Source organism: Protomyctophum bolini (assembly GCF_963924005.1).
Source record: "Protomyctophum bolini genome assembly, chromosome: 8".
Taxonomy (NCBI): domain Eukaryota; kingdom Metazoa; phylum Chordata; class Actinopteri; order Myctophiformes; family Myctophidae; genus Protomyctophum; species Protomyctophum bolini.
In genome coordinates, this window is record NC_137869.1 from 22,800,344 (window position 1) to 22,827,593 (window position 27,250).

The 27,250-nt window shown below is 40.8% G+C and overlaps 1 protein-coding gene across 2 annotated transcripts; it reads left to right on the forward strand.

Moving 5' to 3' along the window:
• The first annotated feature begins 1,370 nt into the window (after window positions 1-1,370).
• alkal1 (ALK and LTK ligand 1) lies at window positions 1,371-14,971 on the forward strand. 2 transcript variants are annotated; one of them, XM_080770650.1, is made up of 6 exons: window positions 1,371-1,475; window positions 1,872-2,165; window positions 6,242-6,295; window positions 8,275-8,355; window positions 10,315-10,388; window positions 14,623-14,753. In XM_080770650.1, the coding sequence occupies exons 2-5, from the start codon at window positions 1,883-1,885 to the stop codon at window positions 10,377-10,379; spliced, it is 483 nt and encodes a 160-aa protein (XP_080626776.1). In that variant the 5' UTR covers window positions 1,371-1,475; window positions 1,872-1,882; the 3' UTR covers window positions 10,380-10,388; window positions 14,623-14,753. The 2 variants fall into 2 exon arrangements, with proteins under 2 accessions (XP_080626776.1, XP_080626775.1); XM_080770649.1 differs by lacking the exons at window positions 8,275-8,355; window positions 10,315-10,388 and adding an exon at window positions 6,603-6,632 and having other exon boundaries at window positions 14,623-14,971.
• Window positions 14,972-27,250: the final 12,279 nt, after the last annotated feature.

The window sequence follows — 27,250 nt, forward strand, 5'->3', positions numbered from 1 at the left end:
TCCCTAGTGGGTCTGATCGAGGGTAGCTACTGGGACGTAAGTCAGGATTTGATCAACCCTGGCTGGGTCACCTGAGGGGTATGATGATGGTAGACCCGAAACCCCGTTGACCTCAGGATACATCACTGAGGATACGTCTCAGGTGCATCCATGCGATGTATTTTTTAGTTATAAGCATGAATATTGACTAAAGAGTTAAAGGTTAGCCTATTTAAAAATGCTATAAGCATTTTATAAACTATAAACCAATGAGGTTCACGTTGACATGATGGTGCCAGCCCACTAGATGGCGTCCTTTCTTTATAATTTCAGTAAATGAATAACCAAAACCCTATATGAAAACGGTTGTGTTTAATTGTGGCTTCATGAAATGCACTGCGCTGCACAACGTGCTAAGTTTTAAGTATGTTACTTTGTCTTTCTTCTTTGTTTATTTTTTTGTTAATTGTTATGCATATCAATTGAAATGATGATTTCTTGATTGATGCCATTCGATTATTCCTTATGGGCAAACATAATTTATTATAATAATAATAATTATTATTATTATATCCTAATTATAAAAATTATAAAAAACACATTATTGTGTCCTAATTATAAAAAGACGAGATAAAGGCTAGTTTTACCTATAGTTACAATATTGAATTGCATCCATGATTTAGCCTATCACACTTAATTGCCATTGGCCTAAAAGAGTGGCCTATCTAAAGAGCTTTTCTTTTCTTTTCTTTTTTTTCTTACACTCCCGTCCTGTTGTATCATCAACCATAAGCTTTATAAAGGGCACAAAAAAAGTCCGTGGCACAATTATTAGATTTCAATTCACTCGGGCTGGAAAACAGTCTGAGGGTTGTTCTTGTAAGCGCATTCTCTGCAGCGCTTAGGCGGTCACAAGACTTGGACATCGATGAACAAAAACATCGACACGTCAATTAGCTGACAGGTCAGCATTAAGCTTATGCTCTGAGGCCGCCGAGAAACACCTCTCCTGTCTGCGCCCAACATCCAACAAGTCGCTCAACTTACTTTGGAAACTATTCCTTTGCATACTGCGTGGGTGGCATTATAGGCTACTATTATTATTATTTTTCCTGTCCAATGGAAATTCCAATAGGACTCATTTTTACAGGTGAACACTGATTTTCTTGGAAGGACCAAGTTCTGTTGGAAGTTTTGCCTACAGTGATGTTATGGAGCGCATGAAGGAGGGGCGCGTGCCAAAGGGAGCGACTGTCACTAGAAGAAATTGAACCAAAGATGTCAACATTGCCTTGCCACCCACTCGAAATCGATTGTATTACATTCAAGAAGCTCGCTCGTCGTATAAAACGGGACGCATGATTTCAAGAAAGACGGCAGTGGACACAATCTGCCTCTTTCCGTCGGAACTACAATATAGACAACGCCTGGAGAGCTTCATACTGAAGACAATTGTGTCCACTTTCAGGACATAAGCATCTTTCACTCCTGAAGCAGTAAGTTTGAAGTTACCCCCTCCTGCCAAACATGCATTAGCCTGTGGCTGCTGGCATCTAGTTAATTTGCGCTCCTTGGTACGGCACGCACCTGCTTAAAGTTGGGTACCACTTGTACTGGGTACAAAATATCTGTTAATCTGTACGCTTAACTTTGATATTGATATTATTGGAAAAAACAAGTATGACACATTTAATAACTCACAGATGAAAAGTAGCCTACAGCCTTGAGGCAGCTATTGAACTCACATAAATTGTTATGATGTAAAACTCGTAACAAATTATGCTATTAATCTCTAAAATCTCTGATGTAAATCACAGACTCTCATTTTCAGTCTTTTGCTTTGACCGCTGTTAAATCTAATTTGACTTTTGCATTTGCTTGTTGCGTTATAGAAAGTGAAGCCATGCAGGTGGAGAGGAAATGGCACATGCTGTTGATGGTCTTCCTTCTGCTAGTCACCTCCTCAAGCCAGACTGGCCAGTGCAAGGACAGCAAGGAGGTGAAGAAAGAGAGAAGGACCCTGTTGGATGTAATCTTGCAGGTTATCGGAGACAGCCAGCAACGGGACAAGCCTGTCTCCCCCAGGCGCTACAGCACTGGACTCTTCACGGCAGCCCAAGACATGAAGTTCTCCTCAAGGGAAAAACCTTTCTATGTTCCTAGGCAGGATAACACTAGACCAATAGGTAAGCTGATAAGATTTATTTTTAGGCTCTGCATGATGATGATAGCTTAATCCCCATTTTACTGTGGTGAGGCAGCTGTCATTAGTCTGGTTCGCCCAGCACACACCTTTAGGTGTATATATACAACTGTCACCCTCTTGGATTTACACTCTTTTTGATGAGTGGCTTTGTGCAGGAAATCATAATAAGTAAGTACAGGCTTATGTGTTAAAAGATATGTACAACATTCTCAGTGTTAATTTAACTCTGAAAGTGTGTGAAACTGGACCCATGACTGAGGGTCCATTAAGAAAAGTTAGCTCACAATTTTGCAATTTTATATAAAATTCAGATAAAGCTCAGTAATATACTGTATGTCAAATATACCATAGGCTAGTAGATGATCTCATAATTGGCAATGAAATATCAGCTTCTCCTGGATGCCCAATTGACATCATTGCTTCCTCGTTCATTCATACATTTTTTTATGGAGTGTCAGAATGATCTGGGAGGGGCAATGGGGACACCGACACAAACTTGTGAATGATTCATTCAGTGTGATTCATCGCAGAATCTCAACCCCACCCCCTTACTATGACGTCCCTTCATCCATCTCCAATGACAAGCGACTCGTCATGGAGCATTACATTAGTGTAGAGTGGGACGGGGGGAAATATACATACATTTGCTACCTAAAGCCACATTATGTCCCCACTCCCCACACTTCATATTAGACGTTATGGTCATGGAATTCAGGGAATATTTGATGAGACTATACTGTATAAACCTCCCTTGCCCATGTAGTCTATTAAAGTTAATACAGCATTATTGCTCACTGTATATCTTCAGTGAGATTGTTTTCTATATGATTGTCACTAATATTTTGATTTGCTAGTGTTCCCTCAAGACACTAGGTAGGTTTGATGTACCTTTTTGAAATCCACATCAACGATGTGCTTTGTGTTACTGTGCCTTTAATGGCTTACATAAGGCTATGTCCTGACCAGAACTTATTAGCAATTCAAGGAAGTCCTTAATACACCTCTCTGTAATTGTCTAATAAACAAAGCCACAGGTTGCCTACAGACTCTTATAAAGGATCATGCATCCAGTACCACTTCCCTGTAACTGCCTTCATATTATTTAGTGCTGGTCTTCTATTCACTTATTTCACTATTCTTATCTACTTCAGATGCAGAACCAGTTGTACGGTAGTTCACACATTCCGGTTCATTTAGGATATACTGTACAATCGGATTGTGTTTGAAGAACTAGATCATGATGTGAACAAAAGCTTCTACCGTAATTAAACATGTTAGGGTTAGGGTCCAAGGTTAACAAAAGGCATAAAATCAAATTTAGTGGAATAGGCTCAAGTTAACGTAACTGGAAATGAGCCCCTCACAGACCATTGACTAGACGGAATGTATCCTGTACCTTCTGAGGATATTAAAAGCAGCACATTATCAAGTGGTGCGTGTGCCATTCCCAAACATCCATGGTCACGCAAATATAAGGAGATGTTTTGCACGTGATGAGGAGATGGAGAAATGCCTATTTCTCCATCTCATGACTATATTGATTGCTGTGATAAATTTGAAGCTGCCTGCATCTTTCCTGTCAGCTGTATCTGTAAACTTTAACCACAAGAACCCTAGTGTTTTGATTCTGGGCATATTATTATAATAGGCCAACACTATTCTACTATTTTCACTATATAGACATACAACAGACATACAGTATAGGGTTTAAGTGGTTAAATAAAGTCAGCTCAGTCAATAGTTTACCAGGTTGTGTATGATAAAACACAAATATTATGGTGAAATGTTTTCAGATTGACAGGCCATTTTGCTAACATTTCTCATTTTGTGTTGTTTTTTTTAGGAGTGAATACATTTCTGGTTGACACTGACAGACCAAACCCATCTCTTTCTGTAAAAGTGTACTGTAGATCCGTATAATCAGTAACCAAAATAAAGCATAATCTCAAGTCTAAGAATGTTTCTGTTATCACACATGACACCAGAGCTAGGGCCAGGTTGTATGTTTAGACCCTTTTACCACCTAATATACAGTAAGCATTAGACTCATGAACCCGTTTATTTCTGCAAATGGGCAGGTTCTTTCTTGTTTTAACTGATAATGCCCAGCGAGTGCATTTGCTATCGTATTCTATAATATTTGAGTACTTTTTATTTTAGTTTATGCATCCATCTATCCATCTTCAACCACTTATCCATAGTCGGGTCGCGGGGGCAACAGCTCCACCAGAGAGCTCCAGACTTCCCTCTCCAGAGCAACAGCAGGAACTTCCTCCTGGGAGATCCCGATTCCGTTCCAAGGCCAGTGAGTTGATGCGTTTCCTCCAACTGCGCCTTGGTCTGCCCTGGGGTCTCCTCCCAGTGGGATGTGCCTCGAGGACCTCCCTAGGGAGACGCCCGAGAGGCATCCTCCCCTCACTCGTGAACAAGACCCCGAGATACTTAAACTCCTTCACCTGGGGTAATGTCTCATTCCCTACCCGGACTGCACAATCCATTGGTTTCCTGCTAAGAACCATCCATCCATCCATCTTCAACCGCTTATCCGTAGTCGGGTCATGGGGGCAACAGCTCCACCAGAGAGCTCCAGACTTCCCTCACCAGAGCAACATTAGTGACTTCCTCCTGGGGGATCCCGAGACGTTCCAAGGCCAGTGAGTCTATGTGTTTCCTCCAACTGTGCCTTGGTGTATCCTCTCCCCCCAATGGGATGTGCCTCGATGACCTCCCTAGCCAGCCACCCGTCGAAGAAAACTCATTTCGGCCGATTGTATTTGTGACCTTGTTCTTTCGGTCATGACCCACACTTCATGATCATGAGTAGGAACGAAGATTGCTCGTTAGACAGAGAGCTTTGACCTTCTGGCTCAACTCTCTTTTCGTCACAACAGTGCGGTACAGCGACTGCAATACCGCCCCTGCCGCTCCGACGGCACAATCCACCGGTTTCCTGCTGAGAACCATGGCCTCAGATTTGAAGATGTTGATCCTCATCCCAGCCGCCGTACACTCGACAGCGAACCGGTCCAGTGAGAGCTGAAGGTCTTGGACCGATGGTGCCAGAGGCGAATACTTCTTATAACTGTCATGGGTCCCCCCCCCCCCACACACTTCATTGTAGACAAGTGAGAAAGAAAGGTACACATGATCTCTATAGTCATGTGATCAAGACGGGTCTGTTTGATTTCTCATATTCCATCCTGATTGGCTTCCAAAGTTTTCAGGAGTGGCCCATTTTGTACAAAATGCTGCAAATCATTAAAACATCGTCTGATTGCTGTGAAACTGCATGCATATTCCCACTAGGCGGAGAAAGAAATGCCACTTCACATTTTTCCGAAAACGATCTTATCCTGGTGTAGACCTGTACCCCGAGGGGCACTTTTTCTAGTTACTATTATTTAATTGCAAATCCTTTGCTATTTTGTTTTGTTACCACAATGTTGAGGTGCTGAAAGCCAAGAATCGTACTCCTGTATACTACATGTACTGTATAATGGAACTAACAATACACATGATTCTTGAAATCTTGACTCTTGAGTGGGATCTGAACATCAAAAGGATTACCATGGATGTTTTGGATAGTTTGTTAAATTGGCTGAAAAGTTCCGCCTTTCCTCTTCCTTGGCAAATGCTGCTCATTCCTACGTAGGTCCAGGGGCTAATGTAAAGGTAACCTAGAGGCTGTCTGCTTGGAATTCTTATGACACTGATGATCAGCATTAAAACTGCCAAACAATAATCTCTTCAGCCTGTTAGCCTGTTTAGAGTGTATCAGCCCACTAGTATGTGTTGTGTTTGAATTGTGATTCAGGGGATGGGTGGATGTCATTCCCTTATCTTTGGAGCTGTGCTGTAGTTCAATCACATCAATGAAGGCACAAGTGCACCACTGACATTTGTATCTGTATTCTTCCTGCATTTCTGACGTGCAATTCCTACACAATAAATGCAGGACATGGGGGGAAGGCAGGGGGCACTTCTACTGGTTTAAAACCTTTGTCAAAACATGTCCACATTCCCTATAAACTAATATGTCTTTGTTTTCTTTTACAGAAGTTGTCCCTAGAGATGTAAACCTGAAAGACAAATTCATCAAGCATTTCACAGGTAAGGAAACGGCCTGTCAAGTATGGCACTTTTAAACACTACATTTATACAGTATAATTATACTACATGTTCATGCCGAATTTGCCGATATGCGGCCTTCACACAAAGTTTGTAAAGTAAGTACATTACCTGTTTGTGATGACCCACCCATGATATACAGTATATAGCCTACAGCGCATTTATCATTATATATTAGATATATAATGAAATGGCACAGATAATCTGAGACTTTCAGAGCATTTACAACAGACCTGCTTTCCAGTGAGTGTCATTCACAATTTCACATGTCTGCTCTGTAAAATCTCAGATTCTCTCTCTGTGGTGTGGAAAACCCACGGTAAGTAATAGGCCAGTATAAGCTTAAGTCATACAATTGTGCATGCGTGCTGCTGAGGTTCAGGCCAGGGTGGCCCTGTCTGAGCAGCAGCAACACAGTGCAGAGAAACTGAGCACATGGTCTGAAGGCACTAGGCAGTAAAGTTGAAGGCTATGTGAGGCTAAGCTGATTATTTGTCTCAGGACTTATAAGCAGTCTTCATTATTGGTGTGAAAATCCGGAAGCTTGCTGTTGCAGGAACAGTGCAGAAATACTTGTAATAATTTTGAGGCCTTCCATCTGTTTTTGATACAGATTTGCCATATTAATGCCGATTCATGTGCTCTGTGAGAGTGTATAGCTGCAGTAGCACGTTCTTTGTAATTTGCTTTTATTTCTGGTGATAGCTGGTAACCCATTCACTGTAGATTGTGCATATCCTACTGTAGTTACATGTCATGCTGACATATGTGTGTGTGTCCTAGGGTAGGTACCCTCACAAAAAACATGCAGTAATCCTGGTCTCTAAACTGCCTCCCCCTGGCCAGCCGGGGCGCCTGATGGAGGGGAAAGGAACTGGTTGGAATAACGTGTTCCACGTGCTACGTCCAACCAGGGAAACTCCCCCTGTCAGGTGTAAAGGAGCAACTTGGACACTCAGGCATGAAGGAAGCATGAGTTCAAGTCCGTTGCTCTCCCCATATGGGGACTAGGCTGGCGGAGGGTGTAGAGCCCAGGATCACATTAGATAATTGACACAGGGGTGAAAAATGGGTTACAAAATCGTGGGATAAAAATTATTAGAAAAAAAAGGGGGAAAAATTAAGCTGAGCCTGTGAAATATATTTCTATTTAGTGGAGCGGTAAACAGCAATATTTGGGCAGAATCGTGCACTTTAGGCTATGATACTAACCTGAAACTTGGTGTGTTTGTTCTCCAGACTAGAGGTTACTGATCAAATGTAGCTTGTGGGCCACCAAGATGGAAATGAGCAAATTTTGAAACCAATCGCAGCCAATCCGAAAGGAATAGGGAAAATCTGACTCATACATCGTAATCACTCCAGAGAGAATGTGTACAGATCTGTAGGAGTAGTAGCAAAAGATTGGTGGAGAATCTAGTTGTCGGAAATGGGCAGGGTCTATAGAGAGTATGTGCATGCATAAAGTGAATGGCAAATTGAGTGGCAAAGTGAGTGGCAAAGTGAGTTTAACATTCTTTAACGTTGTTTAATGCAATCATATTGGACTTTTCTGATTGGATGTAGGTGCTGTCAAAACCAGAAAGATGCAAAGTTTGTTTCACACCGATCAGTCCCATTGGTGCTTTAGATTTGCTGTTCAAATAATTGACCTCATACAAATTGGTACTCAGTCTCTCTGGTGTCATATCAGTGAGATTATTCAGATTCCTTTCCGTTTAGCTACGATTGGCTTCCAAGATTAGCAAACTTCCAATGTGGTGGCAATGTTGAAAAATGCCCACCATCTTGGATTTTCAAGTGGCACATTAGCTAGATTTGATCATGATCAGTAACATCCAGAGAACAAACGCACCTGAATTTCATACTTGTATCATAATCTGAAGGATTTTTCCATTAGCCGCTTCACTATTTACCAAATCTTTTTGTTTTTACCTGATAAAGCCTTTTCTTTTAAGCAGGACCAGTCAAGTTTTCATCGGAATGCAGAACACACTTTCATAGACTTTATCACAACACAAGGGATTGCTCAAGACCAGCATGTATGTATGCCTTTGATACTGCATGTTACTTTGTGTATGATGAAATGTATGCCTGCTTTGTCTCTGGTCCTGATGACAATAGACTATACTCTGGTATTGGCATCCATTAAAAAGTGCTATAGACTTGATTAGTATTAGTGCCCTCTTATGCTGTGTTCACACTGGTGGTGTTAAAAGCTATATAAAACGACCATGCATGGCCAGCTACATTGCTGCTGACTCACCGTTGAAGTGTTGCTCATGCCACACTGCCTAAATGAAAAGGGTAAATGAAAAGGGTACTACAGTACCCTTTTCATTTAGGCGGTGTGGCATTAGCAACCCTACAGGGTTAAATAGCACTGGTTAATGGCAATTGTGGTGGAGAGAGAAGCGGAGTGGAAATGTTGAAACAAAAACATGTGATTGACACTTCACTGCGTCACCTGACACAGTCATCGTTATCTGTAACATTTTGAAGCAAGCCCAACCTTTTGTTGTTGTCACTGCATGGACGCCCGTCATGCAGTGACAAGTGTCTGACGTCAGTTTGTAGATTCATGTAACTGGAATTCACTGAAAATTACTTGAAGCCTGTCGCCGCTGTTGTGAACGTGCAGCATTGCAATAGTTGACCATTCCATCCGTATAGTCAGTGTTAAGCACTAAGCAGTAAAGAACTGACTCACGATGGTTCACCCAAAGAGAGAGAGAGAGAGAGAGAGAGAGAGAGAGATAGTGTTGCACTGTTGCCTAGTGCTAATTACAGAGAGAGAGAGAGAGGCAGGGGGAGAGGGGAGTTGCACCACCCAGTTCACACAGGTGTGATTCTTTCTATCGATTGCTCACACCATGGAGACAAAAAGTCTCCTTTGTGTCTTCATAGGGAACCACTGCTGGTCATCAAATTATTGGCTTAGGAATAAGACAAAAACATATCCATGAATTCAAGTCTCCATGGGGTGAGTAATCCATAGAAAAAGTCATTTTGGGGGGTGAACTATTACTTTAGGAACAAACATAAATGGCATGCACATAACATCAGAGCATGGGGTTTCTCTTTCTCTCAACCCTAACTCGTTTCCCCTTTTTGTAACTCTTGCATCCCTAACCACTTAAAACTTACCGCCCCTATTCTGAGGCAAACATTGCATGAAAATAGCAGATCTCCAAGCTTACAACGCGTTGCAACATGGCGCATTGTGAGATATTTTTGTCTTATGTATTTTCACAGAATAGATTTGTTGTATAGGGAAATATTAGTGGATCTAGTATAGAGCCCTGGGGGACTGGTCAATATATATAGTGGTTAAATGCATTAAAATAGGTTTTCAGTCCTGCTGCAACGTTTTTGTTCTTGACACTGTCACTGACAGCTGGGCTTTTCCCCTACAACCTCACCCTCCTGTAAAATAAAGAGAAGCATGTGTGACCCTAGAGCCTCCGATTATCCATCTTGTTGGCCACCAGGGCTTCTCCTAGACCAGACACGGAGGCATGCGCTGAGCAATTTAAAAAAGAGATGATTCAGAATCAGAATGAGAACATTAAAGAAGATATGCTTTAATGTTCAACAAATGTTATTTATTCTTATGTAGAACCTCCCAAATTTGACGACTGGGTGTAGTTTTAACATAGGCCTACTGCCAAAATTGCACAATTATTTACGTAACATTATTTTCATTGTTATATTGAGTTCATCAAGTTCATCTTCAAAGGTTTGACAGTAAATGCCATTTTGAAGTGATCTAGTCTAGACCTACAGTACATTATTGGTAGGTCATCTACATTTGCTATTTGTATAAATACTAATTTTGTGCAAAATTGACCTGACCTGTAAAAACTTTGACTTGACGTGAAAAAGCTACTCTAGTCTGACAGCAAGTTCTGTTCTGACCTTTGAGAATCTAGGTGAGGAGTGGTATACTGTTTGCAAATTATATCAATCACATATTTTAATTACCATTTTCTAAATTTCAGATTACAAAAGATGTGCAAGATTGCTTACACGATTAGCAATGAGTCCACTCTGCACGCAATCGTAGATATTGCATGTGAGTAAGACCTTTTCTCTTTTTGGATGGGATTGCCAGATTTTTGTGTCCTATGCCAACCCCAATTTTGGAGAAGCCTAGCCCTCCGATTATTGATGTTTTGTCCGGTAGTTTTTCTGAAATAGAATTATATTTCAATGAATCACTTTCAACCTGGCATTCCTATTTTTTTGGCCAACATCCTGTTAACCACATTCTATTGGGCCCCGCCCCCAGAGGTACATTCAATGGAAAGAACAGCAGAGGGCGCTGTCTTTCCTTGTGGTTGCAGATGGGTTCCCATATTGATTAATGACAGATGAATCGGCCAAACCGATAGATCGGTTGAGCTGAGAAGAACAGGACACTTACGAAATTATGGTTATTGACAATTCAAACAACTTCTTGACAGTCCATAGAATTCTATCCCATAAATACCAGTTTACATTCAAGCATTCTGATTTGGTCTATTGCATATTGGTTTGTAACAGAGGGATATTGTTATTGGGTGGTCAGAATTATTGAAATGTGTCATCTCTACAATATGTAGCACATTGGGGGAAACTGATGTGCACATAATCATAAGCATGTGTTTGCAGTGCATCTTCCCTACATCTGTAAGCTTTTAGAAGATAATTTTAATTGGGAGTTTATTACACTTATTCAGCTTCTGGTCAGAGAGCGTCCTAAATGTACTGTTTTGTTTAAAGGTGAGAGCAAAGGTGTGAGCTGGGCATTTACCGTTGACAATGACTAATGCCGAGTGATATTTTGTTTGGCCATACTTATTCACAAAAGCATGTAAGCATGTGCTGTTTGCATAAATAAATGAAATGTGATGGTACGATGGATTTTCCTACTTACTGAACAGCAAGACCAGTAAGACGCGCAAACGCGGGAAGCGAACGCAGCTCGTACATATTTGGCTTTTTTTTTAAGATTTATTTTTAAGTTATTATTTTTTTAAGTTAAGTTATTTTTAAGTTAAGTTTTTAACTTAGCCATAACCATATAAGGAGTCCCCAAAGCAGCTATACGTCCAAATATGGAGTGTGTTGCATCAATCACAAACAAATCACTCAGCTCCATATATGGGCACAAAGGGGGGACACACGGACACACACACAGACAGACAGACAGACAGACAGACAGACATGATCTGCTAGGTCTCATAGTAAGTGCTCACTGGGTTCGCAATCACTGCGTTCGCAATAATGTACAGATTTATTTTAGTATGGTTGTAAAAATGTAGTTACAAATCCCAAAGCACACCTGCACTTGTCTCACGGGCCACGGCACGCTGTTTGGGAACCACTGGTGTAGGGAGTGGGTTGTTTGAAAATGCTGCAGTGCTGCTGGCCCGCATCCATGCCATTACGGCAAGGTTTGGTTCCTTTTGGCCCAGGTTAATTTCTGCGTCTACAGCCAACATACTGTCTGTAGCAGTGTGTGTCATCCAAGTTTGACATAGTGAGTTCCTTAACTAATCGTTCTGAGCAGTGGTGGAAAACATATTCACATGTTTTACTTGAAAAGTATCAATACTGCAATGTAGAATTACTCTGTTGCAAGTAAATATTCAGAATTCAAAATGTACTACAGTATTTGTAATTTATGTATAGAAGTATTGGTATGATGATATCTACCAAAAGTACCAAAAGTAAAAGTACTCATTATGCAGAATGTCCCATTTTACAAGTTTTCAAATGTATAAAAGTCCTTTGAAAATAGCAGATCTACAAGATCGGCTATTTTCAAATGGCCGAAATGTATATAGGGCTGCTGTGGTTAATGTGTGTTTTCAAAATCTATTAATGTAGTGGAGTAAAAGTACACCATTTGCCTCCGAAATGTAGTGGAATATAAGTAAAAGTACTGAGTAAAGTACACCTCAAAATTATACAGTACTTAAGTAAGTAAATGTACTTAGTTACTTTCCACCACTGTAAGCTCAGGCCGCCATGACACTTTAGCTGCACTGATTGGTCAACTGCTGACTCTAACCCATAGCCAGGGAAGATACAGCTTTATCTTGTGTTTAGTTGTATGCTCATGCTATCTAAAATACTGCTTTTGCATGCATTGCTAAATAGTGTAAAGACAAACTTGTCAACCTCTCTGACATTATTTGTTTATTTATTTATTTTAATCACTATATGGATGTCCAAAAACATTGTATCAAAAAAAAAAATCTTACAAAAATGTCGGTTGCATGGTGGCTCAGTGGTTAGCACTTTAGCATGAACCCAAGAACATGAAGTTGCTATAATCCTAAAGATATTAACAAATATCAACACCTCTCAATTATTTTATAATCCTAAAGTATTAACAAATATCAACACCTCTCAAGCCAGTCATTCCAATCATAATCTCAATATCTCAGAAACATATGAGGTAAACCAGTCAGTGAGAAAAATAAATAAATCAAACAATCAAGCAAACAAATAAATAACTAGAAAAAGTGCTTCTCGGGCTCAGGTCAGGTTGTGGCCTCCTGGTGGCGCTATAATAGGACAATGTGAAAAGGGTGACATTTCTTCTCATGCCTTGAATGGCAATTGGATGATTTGAGGCATTTTGTTGTAAAAATGTGTTTTGCAGAAATCCACCTGTTGGTGGCACTATAACAGGCCAATGTGAAAAGGGTGGGATATATTACTCAACCTAGTAGGAAAGTCTGTGAAAGATTTCGCGTAAATTGCACGCTCCGTTCATGATTTGAGTCTTTTTCATTAAAAACGGGCCGATCCTGCACATTTTTAAAGCCAATGTTAGCCAATTAGGTTGTAATCTGAAATATCGGAGAGATCCGTCTTGAACACATGACTTTAGCGATAGTGTGTAATGATTTTCGGGATTTCTGGACAAAATCTGGAGGAGTAATATAAAAAAAATGTGTTTTTCAAAAGTCGGCCTGCTGGTGGCGCTATAACAGGCACACACACACACGGACGGACGAAGTGCAAAACATACTCTCTCTCCATGCCTTCGGCCTGGTGGAGACAATGAGGCAGGTAGACCCGACTCAGGCTATCTGCATTTCTTTCATTTAGAAACAATTCCTCAGTGTAATATTACAATTTTTTTTTTGCAATTTACAATATAAATAGGTCTTTGTCCATCTATTACGACAGAAGGTTTGATGCATTCAGGTGTATAGTCTTGGAGTCAACCCCACGCTGTCATTGAATGAATGCCATAAGGTCATGATGGACTGGCATGAAAGAGTCCTTCTGCACAAGTGATTATATTGCTCTTACATTTTAATAGCAGATATTCAGTGACACAGAAAATGAGACCCTGTCGTAAGACTATACGATTCTGAGAATTCCGACAAATGAATGTGACAAATGGGGAGCCGTTAAAGGCTTGGTACAGTACTGTGACTCATTAATACAGACATCATGGTCATCAAAAAGACTTGATTTGAATGCAGTGGACTGCACATCCGTTCAACTTCACACTCCTTTTAAAAGCCAAAAAACATAATTCTCTCCTGCTGCATGTCCAAGATAGAGCTGGGCAATATATCAAAATTACATCAATATCATCATGATATGAGACTACCGGTAGATATCTTCTGTGATTTGGGATATCGCAATATTGTCATATATGTCATATGTGTTGTCTCTTCCTGGTTTTAATCATTCAAACTCTATTTTATACTCTGAAAGGTTCTCAAACATTTTCAGAAATAGCTGATCTACAAGCTCACAATGCGTCACATTGTGCTTGTAAATCTGTTATTACTGGAAAAAAAATCATCACTCACAATATTTGCGAACGCAGTGAGCACTTACTATGAGACCTAGCAGATCATGTCTGTCCGTGTGTCCGTGTGTCTGTCCCGCTATCCAAATATGGAGTGTGTTGCATCAGCAATCACTCAGCTCCATATATGGGCACAAAAGGGGCCAGGTCCACTCAGCTCCATATATGGGCAAAAAAGGGGCCAGGTCCACATATACAGTAACAGCGGGACAGACACACAGACAGACAGACATGATCTGCAGGGTCTCAGCTGCGTTCGCTTCCCGCGTTTGCGCGTCTTACTGGTGATAGAGGTATATTTGGTCAAACATATTGTGATATTAAATGTTTTCCCATATCACCCAGCCCTAGTCCAGGATGTCACAAATGTGTCATTCTCAAAACTAGACTGAAGAGCCCAGTATTTTACATGTTAAAAAATGTGAAATTTCAAGGTTGAAAAAATGCCATAATCAATTTCTGTTTTCGTCTTTTTTTGCTACAGGTTCAATATATGAAAGAGGGATCTACTGTATGTGTTGCCAAGGAAGTGCCTTCTTCGAATCAGCACCAGTCATAACATTGTTTTCTTTTGTTGTTTGTTGTTGTATTTTGTATGTTTGTCTTTCTTTTTTGGTATCACAAATGCTGACAAACATGGTTATTTTGAAAGAAAATGCTTTTTATTTTAATGTGCCGTCCGTGACTCCGTGTACCATGTATTTTTAAGAAACCATTAATTTAATATTAAAATACTCCTATTTATTGAAACGGTATGTATATAATTATTCACAATCATTCAGAAATATGATAATTTCTGGTAAAGGTCTCATGAAAGGAATGTAGGAATGTAGAGGAAACGTGTCTTTTTGTCACTGTGTGAATTCCTGCTCCAGTATTATTTTCCTCTCTGTTGATGATACATCCTGAGACAGGCCTGCCTTGGTCTTAAAGATCTGTCTTTCACTGTCATTGTCTACATTACATTTTATTTGGCACTTGAGTGATTTCAGACTATGAGAACGTATGAAATGCCAACAGTGGTGATAATGCACTGCAATACTGAACAATAAAGAATATTGAAGCACAGCCTATTTTGCTATTATTGTAAAAGTGGGGGGTGGGGAGTGATGTCATCGTCGGCTGGTTGTATTGTTTTAAGCGTTAAATATTTTCAAAGTGTAATGGTTTGAACTCATTGCAAGGGAAGCTCATAATAGGCCTAAAATAGCTAATGATTAAATGAAATATATTTTAATAATTATATAAAATATGTATTTTTCTAGGGTTAGTAGCAAAGGCCCTGTAATCCATTGTAAATGGATTTTGAATGGATTTTTCTCTCAATACTCTTAACTATGTTGAATGGATTACATTAGTCCGAAAAAATGCCCATAGTGAGAAGGCTTGAGAGAAAATCCATACAGAATCCTCAGCTCACCTCATTGTGCAAATTACAGTGACACAAAAACAAAAAGCATGAACTCTGTCTCTTCAGACAGACAGGTGGACCTCCTTGTTCCATTGTGTGTTTCCGACACCTTTTGAGCTGAATGCTAAAGTCTTAATTTCCGAAATCCTGGCAGTAATTTACGTCTGGAGAACCAACAAGCTCATAGCTCTCAGCAATCACACAAGCCTTGAATAATGGAATGTTAAGTGGTTCATGCTCACAAGAACCAAATAGAATCTGGGCATTGTCATGCCCAAGCTGCATCTTTCGAAATGTGGAAGGTTTACATATCTCTTTGGCTAGAGTTTCTTACCTTTTCATGTTTCTTTTGAGGAAATAATATATCTCAATTCTGACATTTTATCCAGTGAATTAAGTACACCATCTATTCAGTGGTGGAAAAAGTGCTGAAGTGGTTAATGCACGTTTTGTAATAATAATCAAAAGTAACTAAAGTTTTAAATAAATTTAGTGTAGTAAAAGTACAATATTTGGATCCGAGATAAGTAGAAGTAAAAGTGCTGGAAATTGGAAATACTCAAGTAAAGTACAAATACCTCAAGTACAGTACTTCAGTTCATGTATGTACTTAGTTACTTTCCACCACTGCATCTATTACAAAACTCACTCTAGGTACAATAACATTTGATCAGCTGACCCCTGAAACATTTGGACACGACGTCCAAGTTTCTCCCATGTCCTATACAGTTAGTTCACCCCTGGTTCAGACAGCAATGAACATACACTATACAGTAAACGTTTATTTTCTATAGAGATCCAGGATGGGGGGCCTCTCAAAGGACCCTAGTCACCCTACATATTGAATTATCCTTTAAGACTACTAAATACAAGGAAAACAAACAAAGATAACATGAGCAATTGGCGCAAAAACAAACAATATTTCCTCTGACTATCTGTCATATGCATGCATACAGTACTGTTTGTGCTATCATAATCAAACAGAATGTCTGTCTGTCTTATGTTATATGCCAGTATAAACTACAAAGTCCTCACATAATAAACGACAATTTGAACCGTCCCTCTTGTTGTCTTGTGTCAGTGTATGTGTACTGAGGTGTCCCTGGAGAATAGTTTAAGGGATTGTTTTTATTTTGGATTGTATAACAAATAGTTAGTTCCTTACGCACAGGAATGGCTGTAGGAATAAGTTATGAAGAAAACAAATGCTTTGGCCAAAACATTTCAACAGTGCAGTTCTCACGCCAGAATGTCAGATGGGAGCCATCACGTGCTTATTGTGAGCCATTATTAGATATGATTACCTGTTTATATGACAACCATGAACCATATGCAGATGTGTTTTTCAACAGCAAGGAAGATTAAGGTCATACACTGTGAAATTCCTAGTGTTCATTTAACTCTTAAGAGTGTAGTAGTGTACAAATGTGATGTTTTACTGTGCATGTTGATTCTATGGTGTGTCTCCCATGGGAGGCAAACTGTCTAGCAGAGGGTCTGTTTGTGTGCCCGGGGCTTATCTCGCAATCTACTGGACCGATGAGAAATAACTACCAGTATGCAAAGTTAGTGGAGCTCTGTAGTCTGAATATCACAAATTTGTTTGTCAGATTTTTTTGCAGTAAGTAAACGTACCAATACCACAATGTAGAAATACTATAAGAGCCATGGTTTATGTTGTTGTTTCCCATTCAATGCGTCACTACAGGGCTTGGTCAAGGGGTTAGCCAGGATATTTTAGGAACGTCTGTAATCAAGCACAGGTGTTGCTGCTGGACAAAGAAACAGTTTTTTTTGACTGTGGACAAAGGCTGGTGATTCTGTATTATGTTTGACACAATTTGCCTTATTTGTTGTATACTGAAGTGACAAACAAGTCTTTAAGCACTCACTTGCCAGCCCTCCCTTAAGCCAATTTGAATGTAGGATTACTAAACATACATTAACCATGTAATCCCTATTTTATATTTCATCTATTCAAAAACATCTCATCTACAAGCTCAGGAGATTGCATTGTGAGCTTGTAGATCAGCTGCGAAATGTGCAATTCATAAGTAGCCTATACTTTCACTTTGGTGCTGTTCATATTTTGATGCCAATATTTCTGTACTTTTACTCAAGTAACATCAAGTAACAATACAGAAACTTTGCTTGTAACAGAGTATTTCTACATTGTGGTATTGTTACTTTTACAGTAAAATATCTGTGTACCTCTTCCACCGCTTCCATCTTCTCAATGGAAGACATAATCTGCAAAAACCTTTGAATGGATCTTTGTAAATTCTAGTACACTCATATCTCCTATGAGTGTTTATTATGGGTCTCAGCGGGACTGTCAATTTCAATGTTTCCAACCTCATAGGAAATGGATGTCAGCTTCACTGGTCTCATCCTCCATAAAATCTGCCAGACAACTGCTCCCCACAAATCACAACCTCCTTTGTGGGAGCAACAATCTCTGGGAGATTGTCCAAGACCCCAAATTTATGTTTGCCACACTGTAAAATCCTGAGTGTCAAAAGTGATGTAAGTGATATTTGTAAGTGTTAAAAAAATCATTCCTATAGTGTGTGTTAGTAACAGGTGTCTCGCTGTCTCTCCGGCTCCATACATTTCCAGGTCAGGCTACCAATTTGATCAAATCAGAAGAGATACAGAACACATACAGGATTAATAAGTGAAATTGGAAGTGATACAGAAAAAAAGCAATGAGCAGACAAAATTGGAACTGAAGAGTCCTTAAACATCAACAAGTCCTTCATTAACATCAAAGGGTCCTTCTTAACATCAAAGAGTCCGTCAGACGTTGTGGGAAGTTGTGGGGTTCTCTCTTCTGATTGGATGAAATTGGCATCCCAACATGAAAAAGTATCTCTGTTTACTTAACATCTGGAGACTGAACAAACACTCTGTATAGCAATGATTACTGCCAGAATAAAGAGCTTTTACCTTTGAATTAAAATCACATCTGTGTGAAGTGAGTGGTGCAACTGTACCGTGTGGGGGTCCCCGCAACATCCAGACCCCCAGGAACGCACCCATGGAGGCGGCCCGGTTCCAGCCAGCTGCCCCGCGTCCGAAACCATCGAGACCGTCCGAAACCGTGTGGGGGTCCCCGAAACATCCAGACCGTGTTGCAGCTTTCCACACACACACACACACACACACACACACACACACACACACACACACACACACACACACACACACACACACACACACACACACACACACACACACACACACACGCAGGGACTGACACAGGGACATACATACAGTACATACACACATTGCTACAAAATGGAGCGGTTAGGCACCGCTCAAAAACTCATCAACATCTTCAACTCAGTGTATTTAAATGTACCTTGGAGTGGAAATTTAACACTAAATATTTTACTGTAAACCATGCAGACTGGTGCCTTTTTACGGAATTTATTTGCTGCGTTTTTCTGCTGTTTTTCCAAAAACGCACCCAGTCTGAAAGGACCTTTACACGCAATTCTTGTTCTCATTTGAAACCATTAAAGCCAACGCGTGATTATTAAAGTACGGCCAAATTGCTTCCTCCGTAGCTCACTGCATCATGATTACCTCACCTGGGACAATTGATTGTAGGGGTGTGAGTGGCGTTTTGTGCCTGTGCTATAAAAGGATTACGGAAGCTAAAAATATGGCCTGTGCTCCTCACAGGGGGTTGCACCGGGGGATCCTTTTCTCACTCAGCAGGCAGGCCGGGCAGGAGACACCAGATCCTAATCTGAAGAGGATATCACTTATCTGAAGACGAATAGCACAGATTAGGAGAAGAGACAGAGGAGGCACTGGGGACAGCAAGTGGGAGGCCTCTAACACAATTACACACAACCACCAAACTCCTACTCTGGGGCCTTTGACGCCTGTGAGATAAATATACACAAAGCCTGGCCACTTCCCCTGCCTGACACACTGCAACCGGCTGTACCACACTGTCACAGCTCAAGCACGCCTGGAAAGAAGCTGCAGGACCAATGCTTGTAACTATTAATGCAATAATGCTATAGGGAGGTTGTTTTTAGGTTAGAGATGCAGCTGGGACACCACTTATGTCAGTTATGATGCAACAGAGAAGCTATAGCACACCATCTCATAACAAGCAAATCGATGAGCACGGTTTTACCAACCGTACCAATGACGTTTATTATGTTTGCTAAACATAATGTACTTAAGAAGTGATTGATTACTTCATTAACATGATCAGGGCAGGTAGTACAGTCGAAGGGTATCCTAAAAGGATAACACATTGTGGTCCTTTTACTCAATTCATCACAAAAAAATAATGAATGGTGGTTAAAACAGTACTAAGAGTAGTCACTATAGCCACTTAAGGGAGATTATGCTAATCGTAAAAACTAAAATGTGATTCCAGATGACGTACCTTAGACTCCCCCAATGTCCCGACAGGATTTTTGGCAAAGGTAACACTTTAATCCAATTTCATTGGCCCCTAGGCCCCATGTAAGCCCCTATATTTATAGTCATTGTGGTAGCGTAGATGGCGGAAAAATCTATCATAGTGACAATTGATTTATTTTGTGCATCTCATGATTAATTCATAGCTCTTTTTCAGAATGCATAAATCCCTATGAGTCACAGTTAATAGACACACAAGATGTATGCGCAAAACCTCCATGTGCAATTTGACAGGTGAAAGTAAATAAAGAATGCATTGCACTGGCTGTGATCTGAGTGACTTTGACAAATGCAATCAAGGAATCTTTTTGGATGTATTCTTTTGCCAAGAGTGAATTTGTTGATTTGTGTTGACCCTACTGCCACCCCTAAAGGATACAATGGTCTCTTGTTCATATTGTGCAAGATGGTTTCAAGAAAGAGGCAACACGGCTCTATATCAGTGCCAGTTACACTGTGTCTTTGATCCCCAGCGCTTGGGGGGTATGTTGGCATAGGTCTTCCTGCCACCCCCAATGCTTGGCATGAATGTCAATAAAATGTTAAATCACTGTTTAACTCGAAGGCATTTTTGAACCCATGAGTCTGTTTTTAACCACAAAACAAGTGAGATAATAATAAACTTCTTTAATCTAATTCAAATTCCATCCATTTATTTCAAATGTTTTTTTTATTTTTTAAAGATTGTGTAGAACTCGCATCAATAGTACAGTACATTTATCAGAATATAAAAAAAGATATGCTAAAAGTAAAGTGAGGAAGCTGCTTTGGCGTTACATAATTCTACATATGTTACACATTCCAATTGGTCAGTTGTAATGTAATTGGGCCCCCATTGATGATAAGCCGACTTAATTGAATCTTACAGCCAAGCCTTTTCGAGGACAAACTCAAAACTAAGAGCTGCAACTTCACTTCTTAAGCGACTCAAGACGTTTTTACAGGGTGATGCTAAATGGAATACAAACGGCGATGATGAATTGTCTACACGTGTATGTAAATTCTGGTAGAGAGCCATACAAGTGATGACAGAGCGATAAGTCATTGACAACATTGGAGGCAGTCTACCGTTTATGGCTGCTCTTAATAGTTCATGAGGGGAAGGCTGAGTCAATCAATAAATCAAGTTAATTTTAACACTCAGTCGCATACTTTCACGCATCCACGCAGCACGCACAGTACACACATTACACACTTCAAAGCAACATTTACAGCATGTAATTACAGCAAATAATCGATAATTATGTGATATCACATACTTATGTCTGTGAAGTGTGCATAAGGAAAGGCAATGTTACACAATTTTAGGCTGTAAACAAAATGCAGTCCTTAGAGAATATCACATTTTAATTTTATGATTTGCAATAAAAACTATATACAATTTAACAAGTTCCTTTTGCTTTTAATAATACCAGTAAGACGCGCAAACGCGGGAAGCGAACGCAGCTCGTACATATTTGGGTTTTTTTAAGATTTTTTTTTAAGTTAAGTTATTTTTAAGTTAAGTTTTTAACTTAGCCATAACCATATAAGGAGTCCCCAAAGCAGCTCCATATATGGGCACAAGTTGGACCACGCCATCACACTCATGTCACCATGACTCAGCCATAACCATATAAGGAGTCCCCAAAGCAGCTCCATATATGGGCACAAAAGCTATAAGGAGTCCCCAAAGCAGCTCCATATATGGGCACAAAAGCGTGACACACAGACACACAGACACACGGACACACAGACATGAGCTGCTAGGTCTCATAGTAAGTGCTCACTGTATTCGCAATCACTGCGTTCGCAATCATGCAGCATGTCGGATGTTGTGGCCCCTCGCAATTTACGAGGTACCAATCTCAACTGTGGAGAAGTTGGAAAGAACAGTCACAGGCTACATCAAGAAATGGCTTGGAGTTCCACGATGCCTTACCACCATAGGCCTCTACGGAGATAGCATCCTCAAGCTGCCCCTCACCAGTCTCACAGAGGAGTTAAGACTCCAGATGACACTGAATTAATCTAGAGACACAGTGGTGAGCAACAAAGCACCAAGCTTAGCAACTGGGTGCAAATGGAGACCGGCTCATAAACGAACTGCGCCCCCTCCCCCCCCTCCCCCGGCAAAATTGAAATGAAGCGTTGGGCTGAACTGGACAAAGAAATGCACTTTCAATGCACAACAGCACTTTAACAGTGCTAGTAACGTTTTTGTTTTTAAGGATTGCACCATGCCACTTTATTTATTTATAGGTTGTGCGTGGTGTTGGTGACTTTTAACCTGTCCATATGAATTGCACGTCATCATACATACTGGGGTCTCTTTTTTAAATGTCTGTCCATGTTTGGTTTTAGTTTTTAGCTTGTGTTTTTAAATAGGCTCTATGTTTTATGTTGCACTGCCAATAACTGTGGGGGAACGATATTTCATATTCTTTTGTATGTAAGTACATAGGAAAATGACAAATAAAAATGATTCTGATTCTGATTCTGATTCTGGAGAGGAGGAAGATCAGCTGGAAGGACATGGAAGCGAGACAGTTGAGCTTTTCCATCAGAGCTACATACGATGTCCTTCCAACACCAGTTAACCTTCACCAGTGGTTTGGTGAAGACCCGGCGTGTGCCCCATGTTCCACGCCAGCCACCCTCAGGCACATTCTCACAGGGTGTAAAACCAGTCTCACCCAAGGACGTTATACATGGCGTCACAACCAAGTCCTAAAGGTCCTTGCATCCACCCTGGAGGACAAACGAGCTGCCACCAACTCCCTACCACCACCAGCATCCAACCAACAACGGGCAACCTTTGTCCGGGAGCGGGCTAAGGTGACCAGGAGCTGCTCCACACCATCTGAGCGAGGCCAGCTACGCTTAGCCCGTGACTGGAAGATTCTGGCTGATATTGGCCGACAGCTGGTTTTTCCTAGAGAGATTACAACAAACAACCCTGAGACCTGACCTGGTGCTCTGGTACCCTTCTCTAAAAAAAAAGGTGTACATCATCGAACTCACCCTGGGAGGACGCAGTGGATGAGGCTTATGAGTGAAAACACCTCCGTTATGCCGAGCTCGCTGCTGAAGCACAACACCGCGGCTGGAACGCTGAGGTCCGCCCAGTAGAGGTGGGATGCAGAGGTTTTGTGGCAAGATCTACCACCAGACTGGTGGTTTTCAGACCTGGGAGTCAGAGGCCAGAACCAGCGCTCAGCCATCAAAGCTTTATCGGAGGCAGCCAAAAGAAGCAGCCAGTGGCTTGACTCAAGAAAAAGGACGCCCCTGCCATGCATAGTCCCACGAGAAGTTTGCCATGCATGGCTCTCTTTCTCGTGACGAGTCTGGATTAACGCAAGCTCAGGTCTGATCAGCCTGTAGCTGGCCACCTTGGGGAGGGTGTATACTGTATAGTGTCAGGGCCGAAAACATCCCAAGGATACACTACTGATGATGCGTATCCAGCTCCCACCATTCACCAAGACGACAAGATGACACCAAGACATTCTACCATTCATCACGACAACACTCTTATAGGTATGTGCTTGCACAAAGGAATTGACATCTTATCCTGTGTTTGATAAACAGTAATATTAATCAAATCTCAAGGGGTTGAAATGTAAGGTCACTAAACCAACAACAAACTTATATTTCACCTAAGCTTCTTATTCTACTTCCTTCTGCCAGGAAATCTGCCCTCTCATGCATGAACATAAATACAACTTTGTACACAGTTCAGTCCTGTGCCAAACCTACTCAGCTGGCATTGTGGGCTAATGGTTCTACTGGTGGTGCTACAGCAAACATCTAAATGTATCAATCTATCACTTTCAACAAAATGTAGGCCCAATTGAGTAGAAGCGCTCATATGCTTTTAGCTGGTAGGAATTATTTAGTCCATTAAACTATAATAAAACTAACCCAACATGATCTCTTCTCACGTTTTGCTCAATTCACACACACACACACACGCACGCACGCACGCACGCACGCACGCACGCACGCATGCACGCACGCAAAAAATCTATAAAAAATACAAATGTAATTGTTCATGTCAATGGTAGATAGATGTTTGGTTTATTTCTTTCAATGAATGTTGTCATAGCTGGCTCATGCTATGACAAAACAAAGAAGAGAAATTGTGAATAGTATTTTTTAATGCTATATAATGTATCCAACTGTAGTCAATAGCACAAATAGAGCCTCTTAAACATTAGTTTTCTCTCTTATGGAGCAATGTAGTCTCACTCCCAAGTAATAGAAATGGAGGACAAGTATGTGTGCAAAAGTACACCAGCGCCTTCATTTTCTCCGTAGGCTGACTTTTTGGTGTAAGTAGAAACATAATGTTGATCTTCTATAGAGCTAGTATAGTCAATTCTAAGGTATTGTATCACCAGTTTGTTTGGAACCCAACTGTAAAATACAAATCTGAGATCCTTAGATTAGCCAAAATGGCAGGGAAGATCATGGGTATGTCTACACCTCCGATCACCCCCCAGGTCATCTTTGAGCAGGCCACCATTGGACAGGTTAAGAAAATTGTGTCTGACCCCTCCCATGTACTATACCCTGAGTATCGGCTAATGCCATCAGGTATGAGGTACGAGGTCCATACGTGCAAGTATAATAGGTACAAGCATTCCTTTGTCCCTCTGTCAATCACACTCCTTAACAGAGTCCTTGCAGAGGGCAGACAGGGTAGGGGTCGAAGGTTTTGAGGTGATGTTCTTCCTCTTTTGCACTAGGTATGGTGGTGTGTGGTATTTTAATGTTGTACGGGTCACTGTGTGCCTTTGTTGTCTTGTATTGTGTATTGTATCTGTATGCTGCATTGCAGGTCCTTGGGGTCCAAGACAAATTTCTCCTTTGGGAGACAAAATAAAGAAACCTTGAACCTTGAGCTGGCATGAAAAAAGAAGTGATGTAAATGTTTGTGTATCCATTAGCCTTCATACACGCATTGTCTATAGCATATGAGATAACACGAATGGAGTTGTATGATGTGAATGGTTTTGCTTTACATTGTGTAAGTGTGATTGACATAGCAACTCGGATTGTTCAGAAACAAATTAATCAACAAGTGAATGCTGATTTCATCGTCTTTGCATCAATGGAACATTGTCATTTAGAAATGAGATCACATAGATTTATGAATCGAGATAGTGATTTAGTTTTTTGTTAAAGATGAATTATACCCCACCTTTCATACACGTGCACATACAACCCCAAATCATCACATGCACCAAACCGACAGTAAGATGGTGGTACTGGTAGGTATAGGCCACAAAATCAACAAGGGAATGCACCTGCTTGTTGTTGAGCTAAACGAACAGTGTATGAATTGTACATGGGTACTTAAGTTTGTAGAGTGTGCCTTTGAATCGCCAGTTTCTGGGTTCAATACTGGGCACCAACAACTCATACAACGTGCACCAAAATGTAGGTCCAAGTGAGTAGAAATGTTCAGATGCTTGAGCTGTAAGGAAACATTGAGTTGCCTGTATGTTATTTTAACTTATCTATTAGCTTTTGAACAAACTGTGCAAATAAGGGTTTCTGTAGCCCAGTTGTACACATTATTTTTCTCCTCCATTTCCTGCTACAGAGCGCAAAAGTTAAAGTGCTATCAATATGAGTTTATTGTATAAGCCTGTGCAGTACACTACTGTACACTACACTAGTATACTACTGTATGGAGTGCAAAACGCATATAGAGGACTGGTCCTATCATGCTGGTCCCCTTAGTTTGTATTTCTTTCATAGACTGAAATGTGATTGATGTGCTTTGGCTGCATGCCCTGAATACGTTATTATTTTAATGTCAATTTGGACAGATATGGGGGCCTCTGTTATTTAAATTCCCGGAGTGATTTGTGTTTCCCTTCCTCCCCTATACAAACATAGCTGACAAAAGGCATTGCCATCAGCATCCTTTATCATAGCCCTTCATCCCATTGTCCCTTTTCATACACACACACACACACACACACACACACACACACACACACACACAAGACCACTTCCAGATGAGCTAAACGCTTTTATACCAGATTCAAAGTGTAGAATGGAAACTCAAACAAACCGCCCCCCACCACCCCTGTATGCTCGGCTCATTCCGTGGCACCGATACAGCAGCTGCTGGTCCGCACATGCGCGGACCAGTGGGGGTGGGTGGGTGTGCCCCTCGGAGCCCCGAAAGGACCCGAAACAGGCCAGCTGGGTATGTGCCAAGGATCATGTCATCATCTCACCAGTTACTGCTGAATCAGAGGCGCGCAAAGTTTTTCAGGGGGTTAACGCACAGAACGTGGCTGGGCCAGATGGGATTCCAGGTCGGTTGTTCAGAGGAAGCGTGACGCAGCTATCAGGAGTTTTTACAAGATTTACAGCTAATCCCTCTCGGAGGGTTTAGTACCATCATGTTTCAAAGTAGCTACATTAATTCCAGTATCGAAAAATAATAGCTCACATCTTGTTATATCACTATACAGAACTAAACGTTCTGTATAGTGATATAACAAGATAATAAAGACACCTTCCTTGTAGGTTTGTGAAGCATGTCAAAGAGCTGATCGACACAACAAGTAGACACAATAGACCTCATGGGAGTAACTATCGATAGCTCATCATCTTGGTCTACTCTACACATAAACAATATTGTTGTGAAAATGGGAAGAGGAAGTCGGTACGACTAGGAATTGTTCTGCTTTCATTACTCCCTCCATAATGAAATCAGTTACACTTTGTTTATATGTCAGTTAGATTACTGCTTGTAATCTGGTCATCAGCTACAAAATCTGATTAGAAAAAGTTGTAGGTTGCTCAGACTAAAGCTCGTCTGGCACTAGACTGTTCATACAGTACAAGCATTCGGTACAGCATATGCATGAACATCTGGCATGGCTAATGGTTGAACAGAAATTAAAGGAGAATCTTCTTCTAATGCTACGGCGGAACAGCTAGCTTGGCTCACCAGTTACAAATGTGTGTGTGTGTGTGTGTGTGTGTGTGTGTGTGTGTGTGTGTGTGTGTGTGTGTGTGTGTGTGTGTGTGTGTGTGTGTCTGTGTGTCTCAATAGTACCCTTATCTACAGATTATCTACAATCATAATGTAGTAATGAACAAAATTACTTTCTAAACAAGATATCAAGAGATATCTTGCCAAGTCAAGTATGTAACTGCTATTTGTTTACTGGACTGTTGGATTTGATTTTATCCAACTATAAATGCACCAAGTCTCTGTGTGTACGTCTGTAGGTCTGTAATC

Excerpts from the sequence above, each read along its gene's own strand:
- alkal1 (XM_080770649.1), top strand. The coding sequence starts at position 1,883 with ATGCAGGTGGAGAGGAAATGGCACATGCTGTTGATGGTCTTCCTTCTG. Across the intron at positions 2,166-6,241 it reads GGATAACACTAGACCAATAG|AAGTTGTCCCTAGAGATGTA; the intron begins GTAAGCTGATAA and ends TTTCTTTTACAG. Across the intron at positions 6,296-6,602 it reads ATTCATCAAGCATTTCACAG|ATTCTCTCTCTGTGGTGTGG; the intron begins GTAAGGAAACGG and ends GTAAAATCTCAG.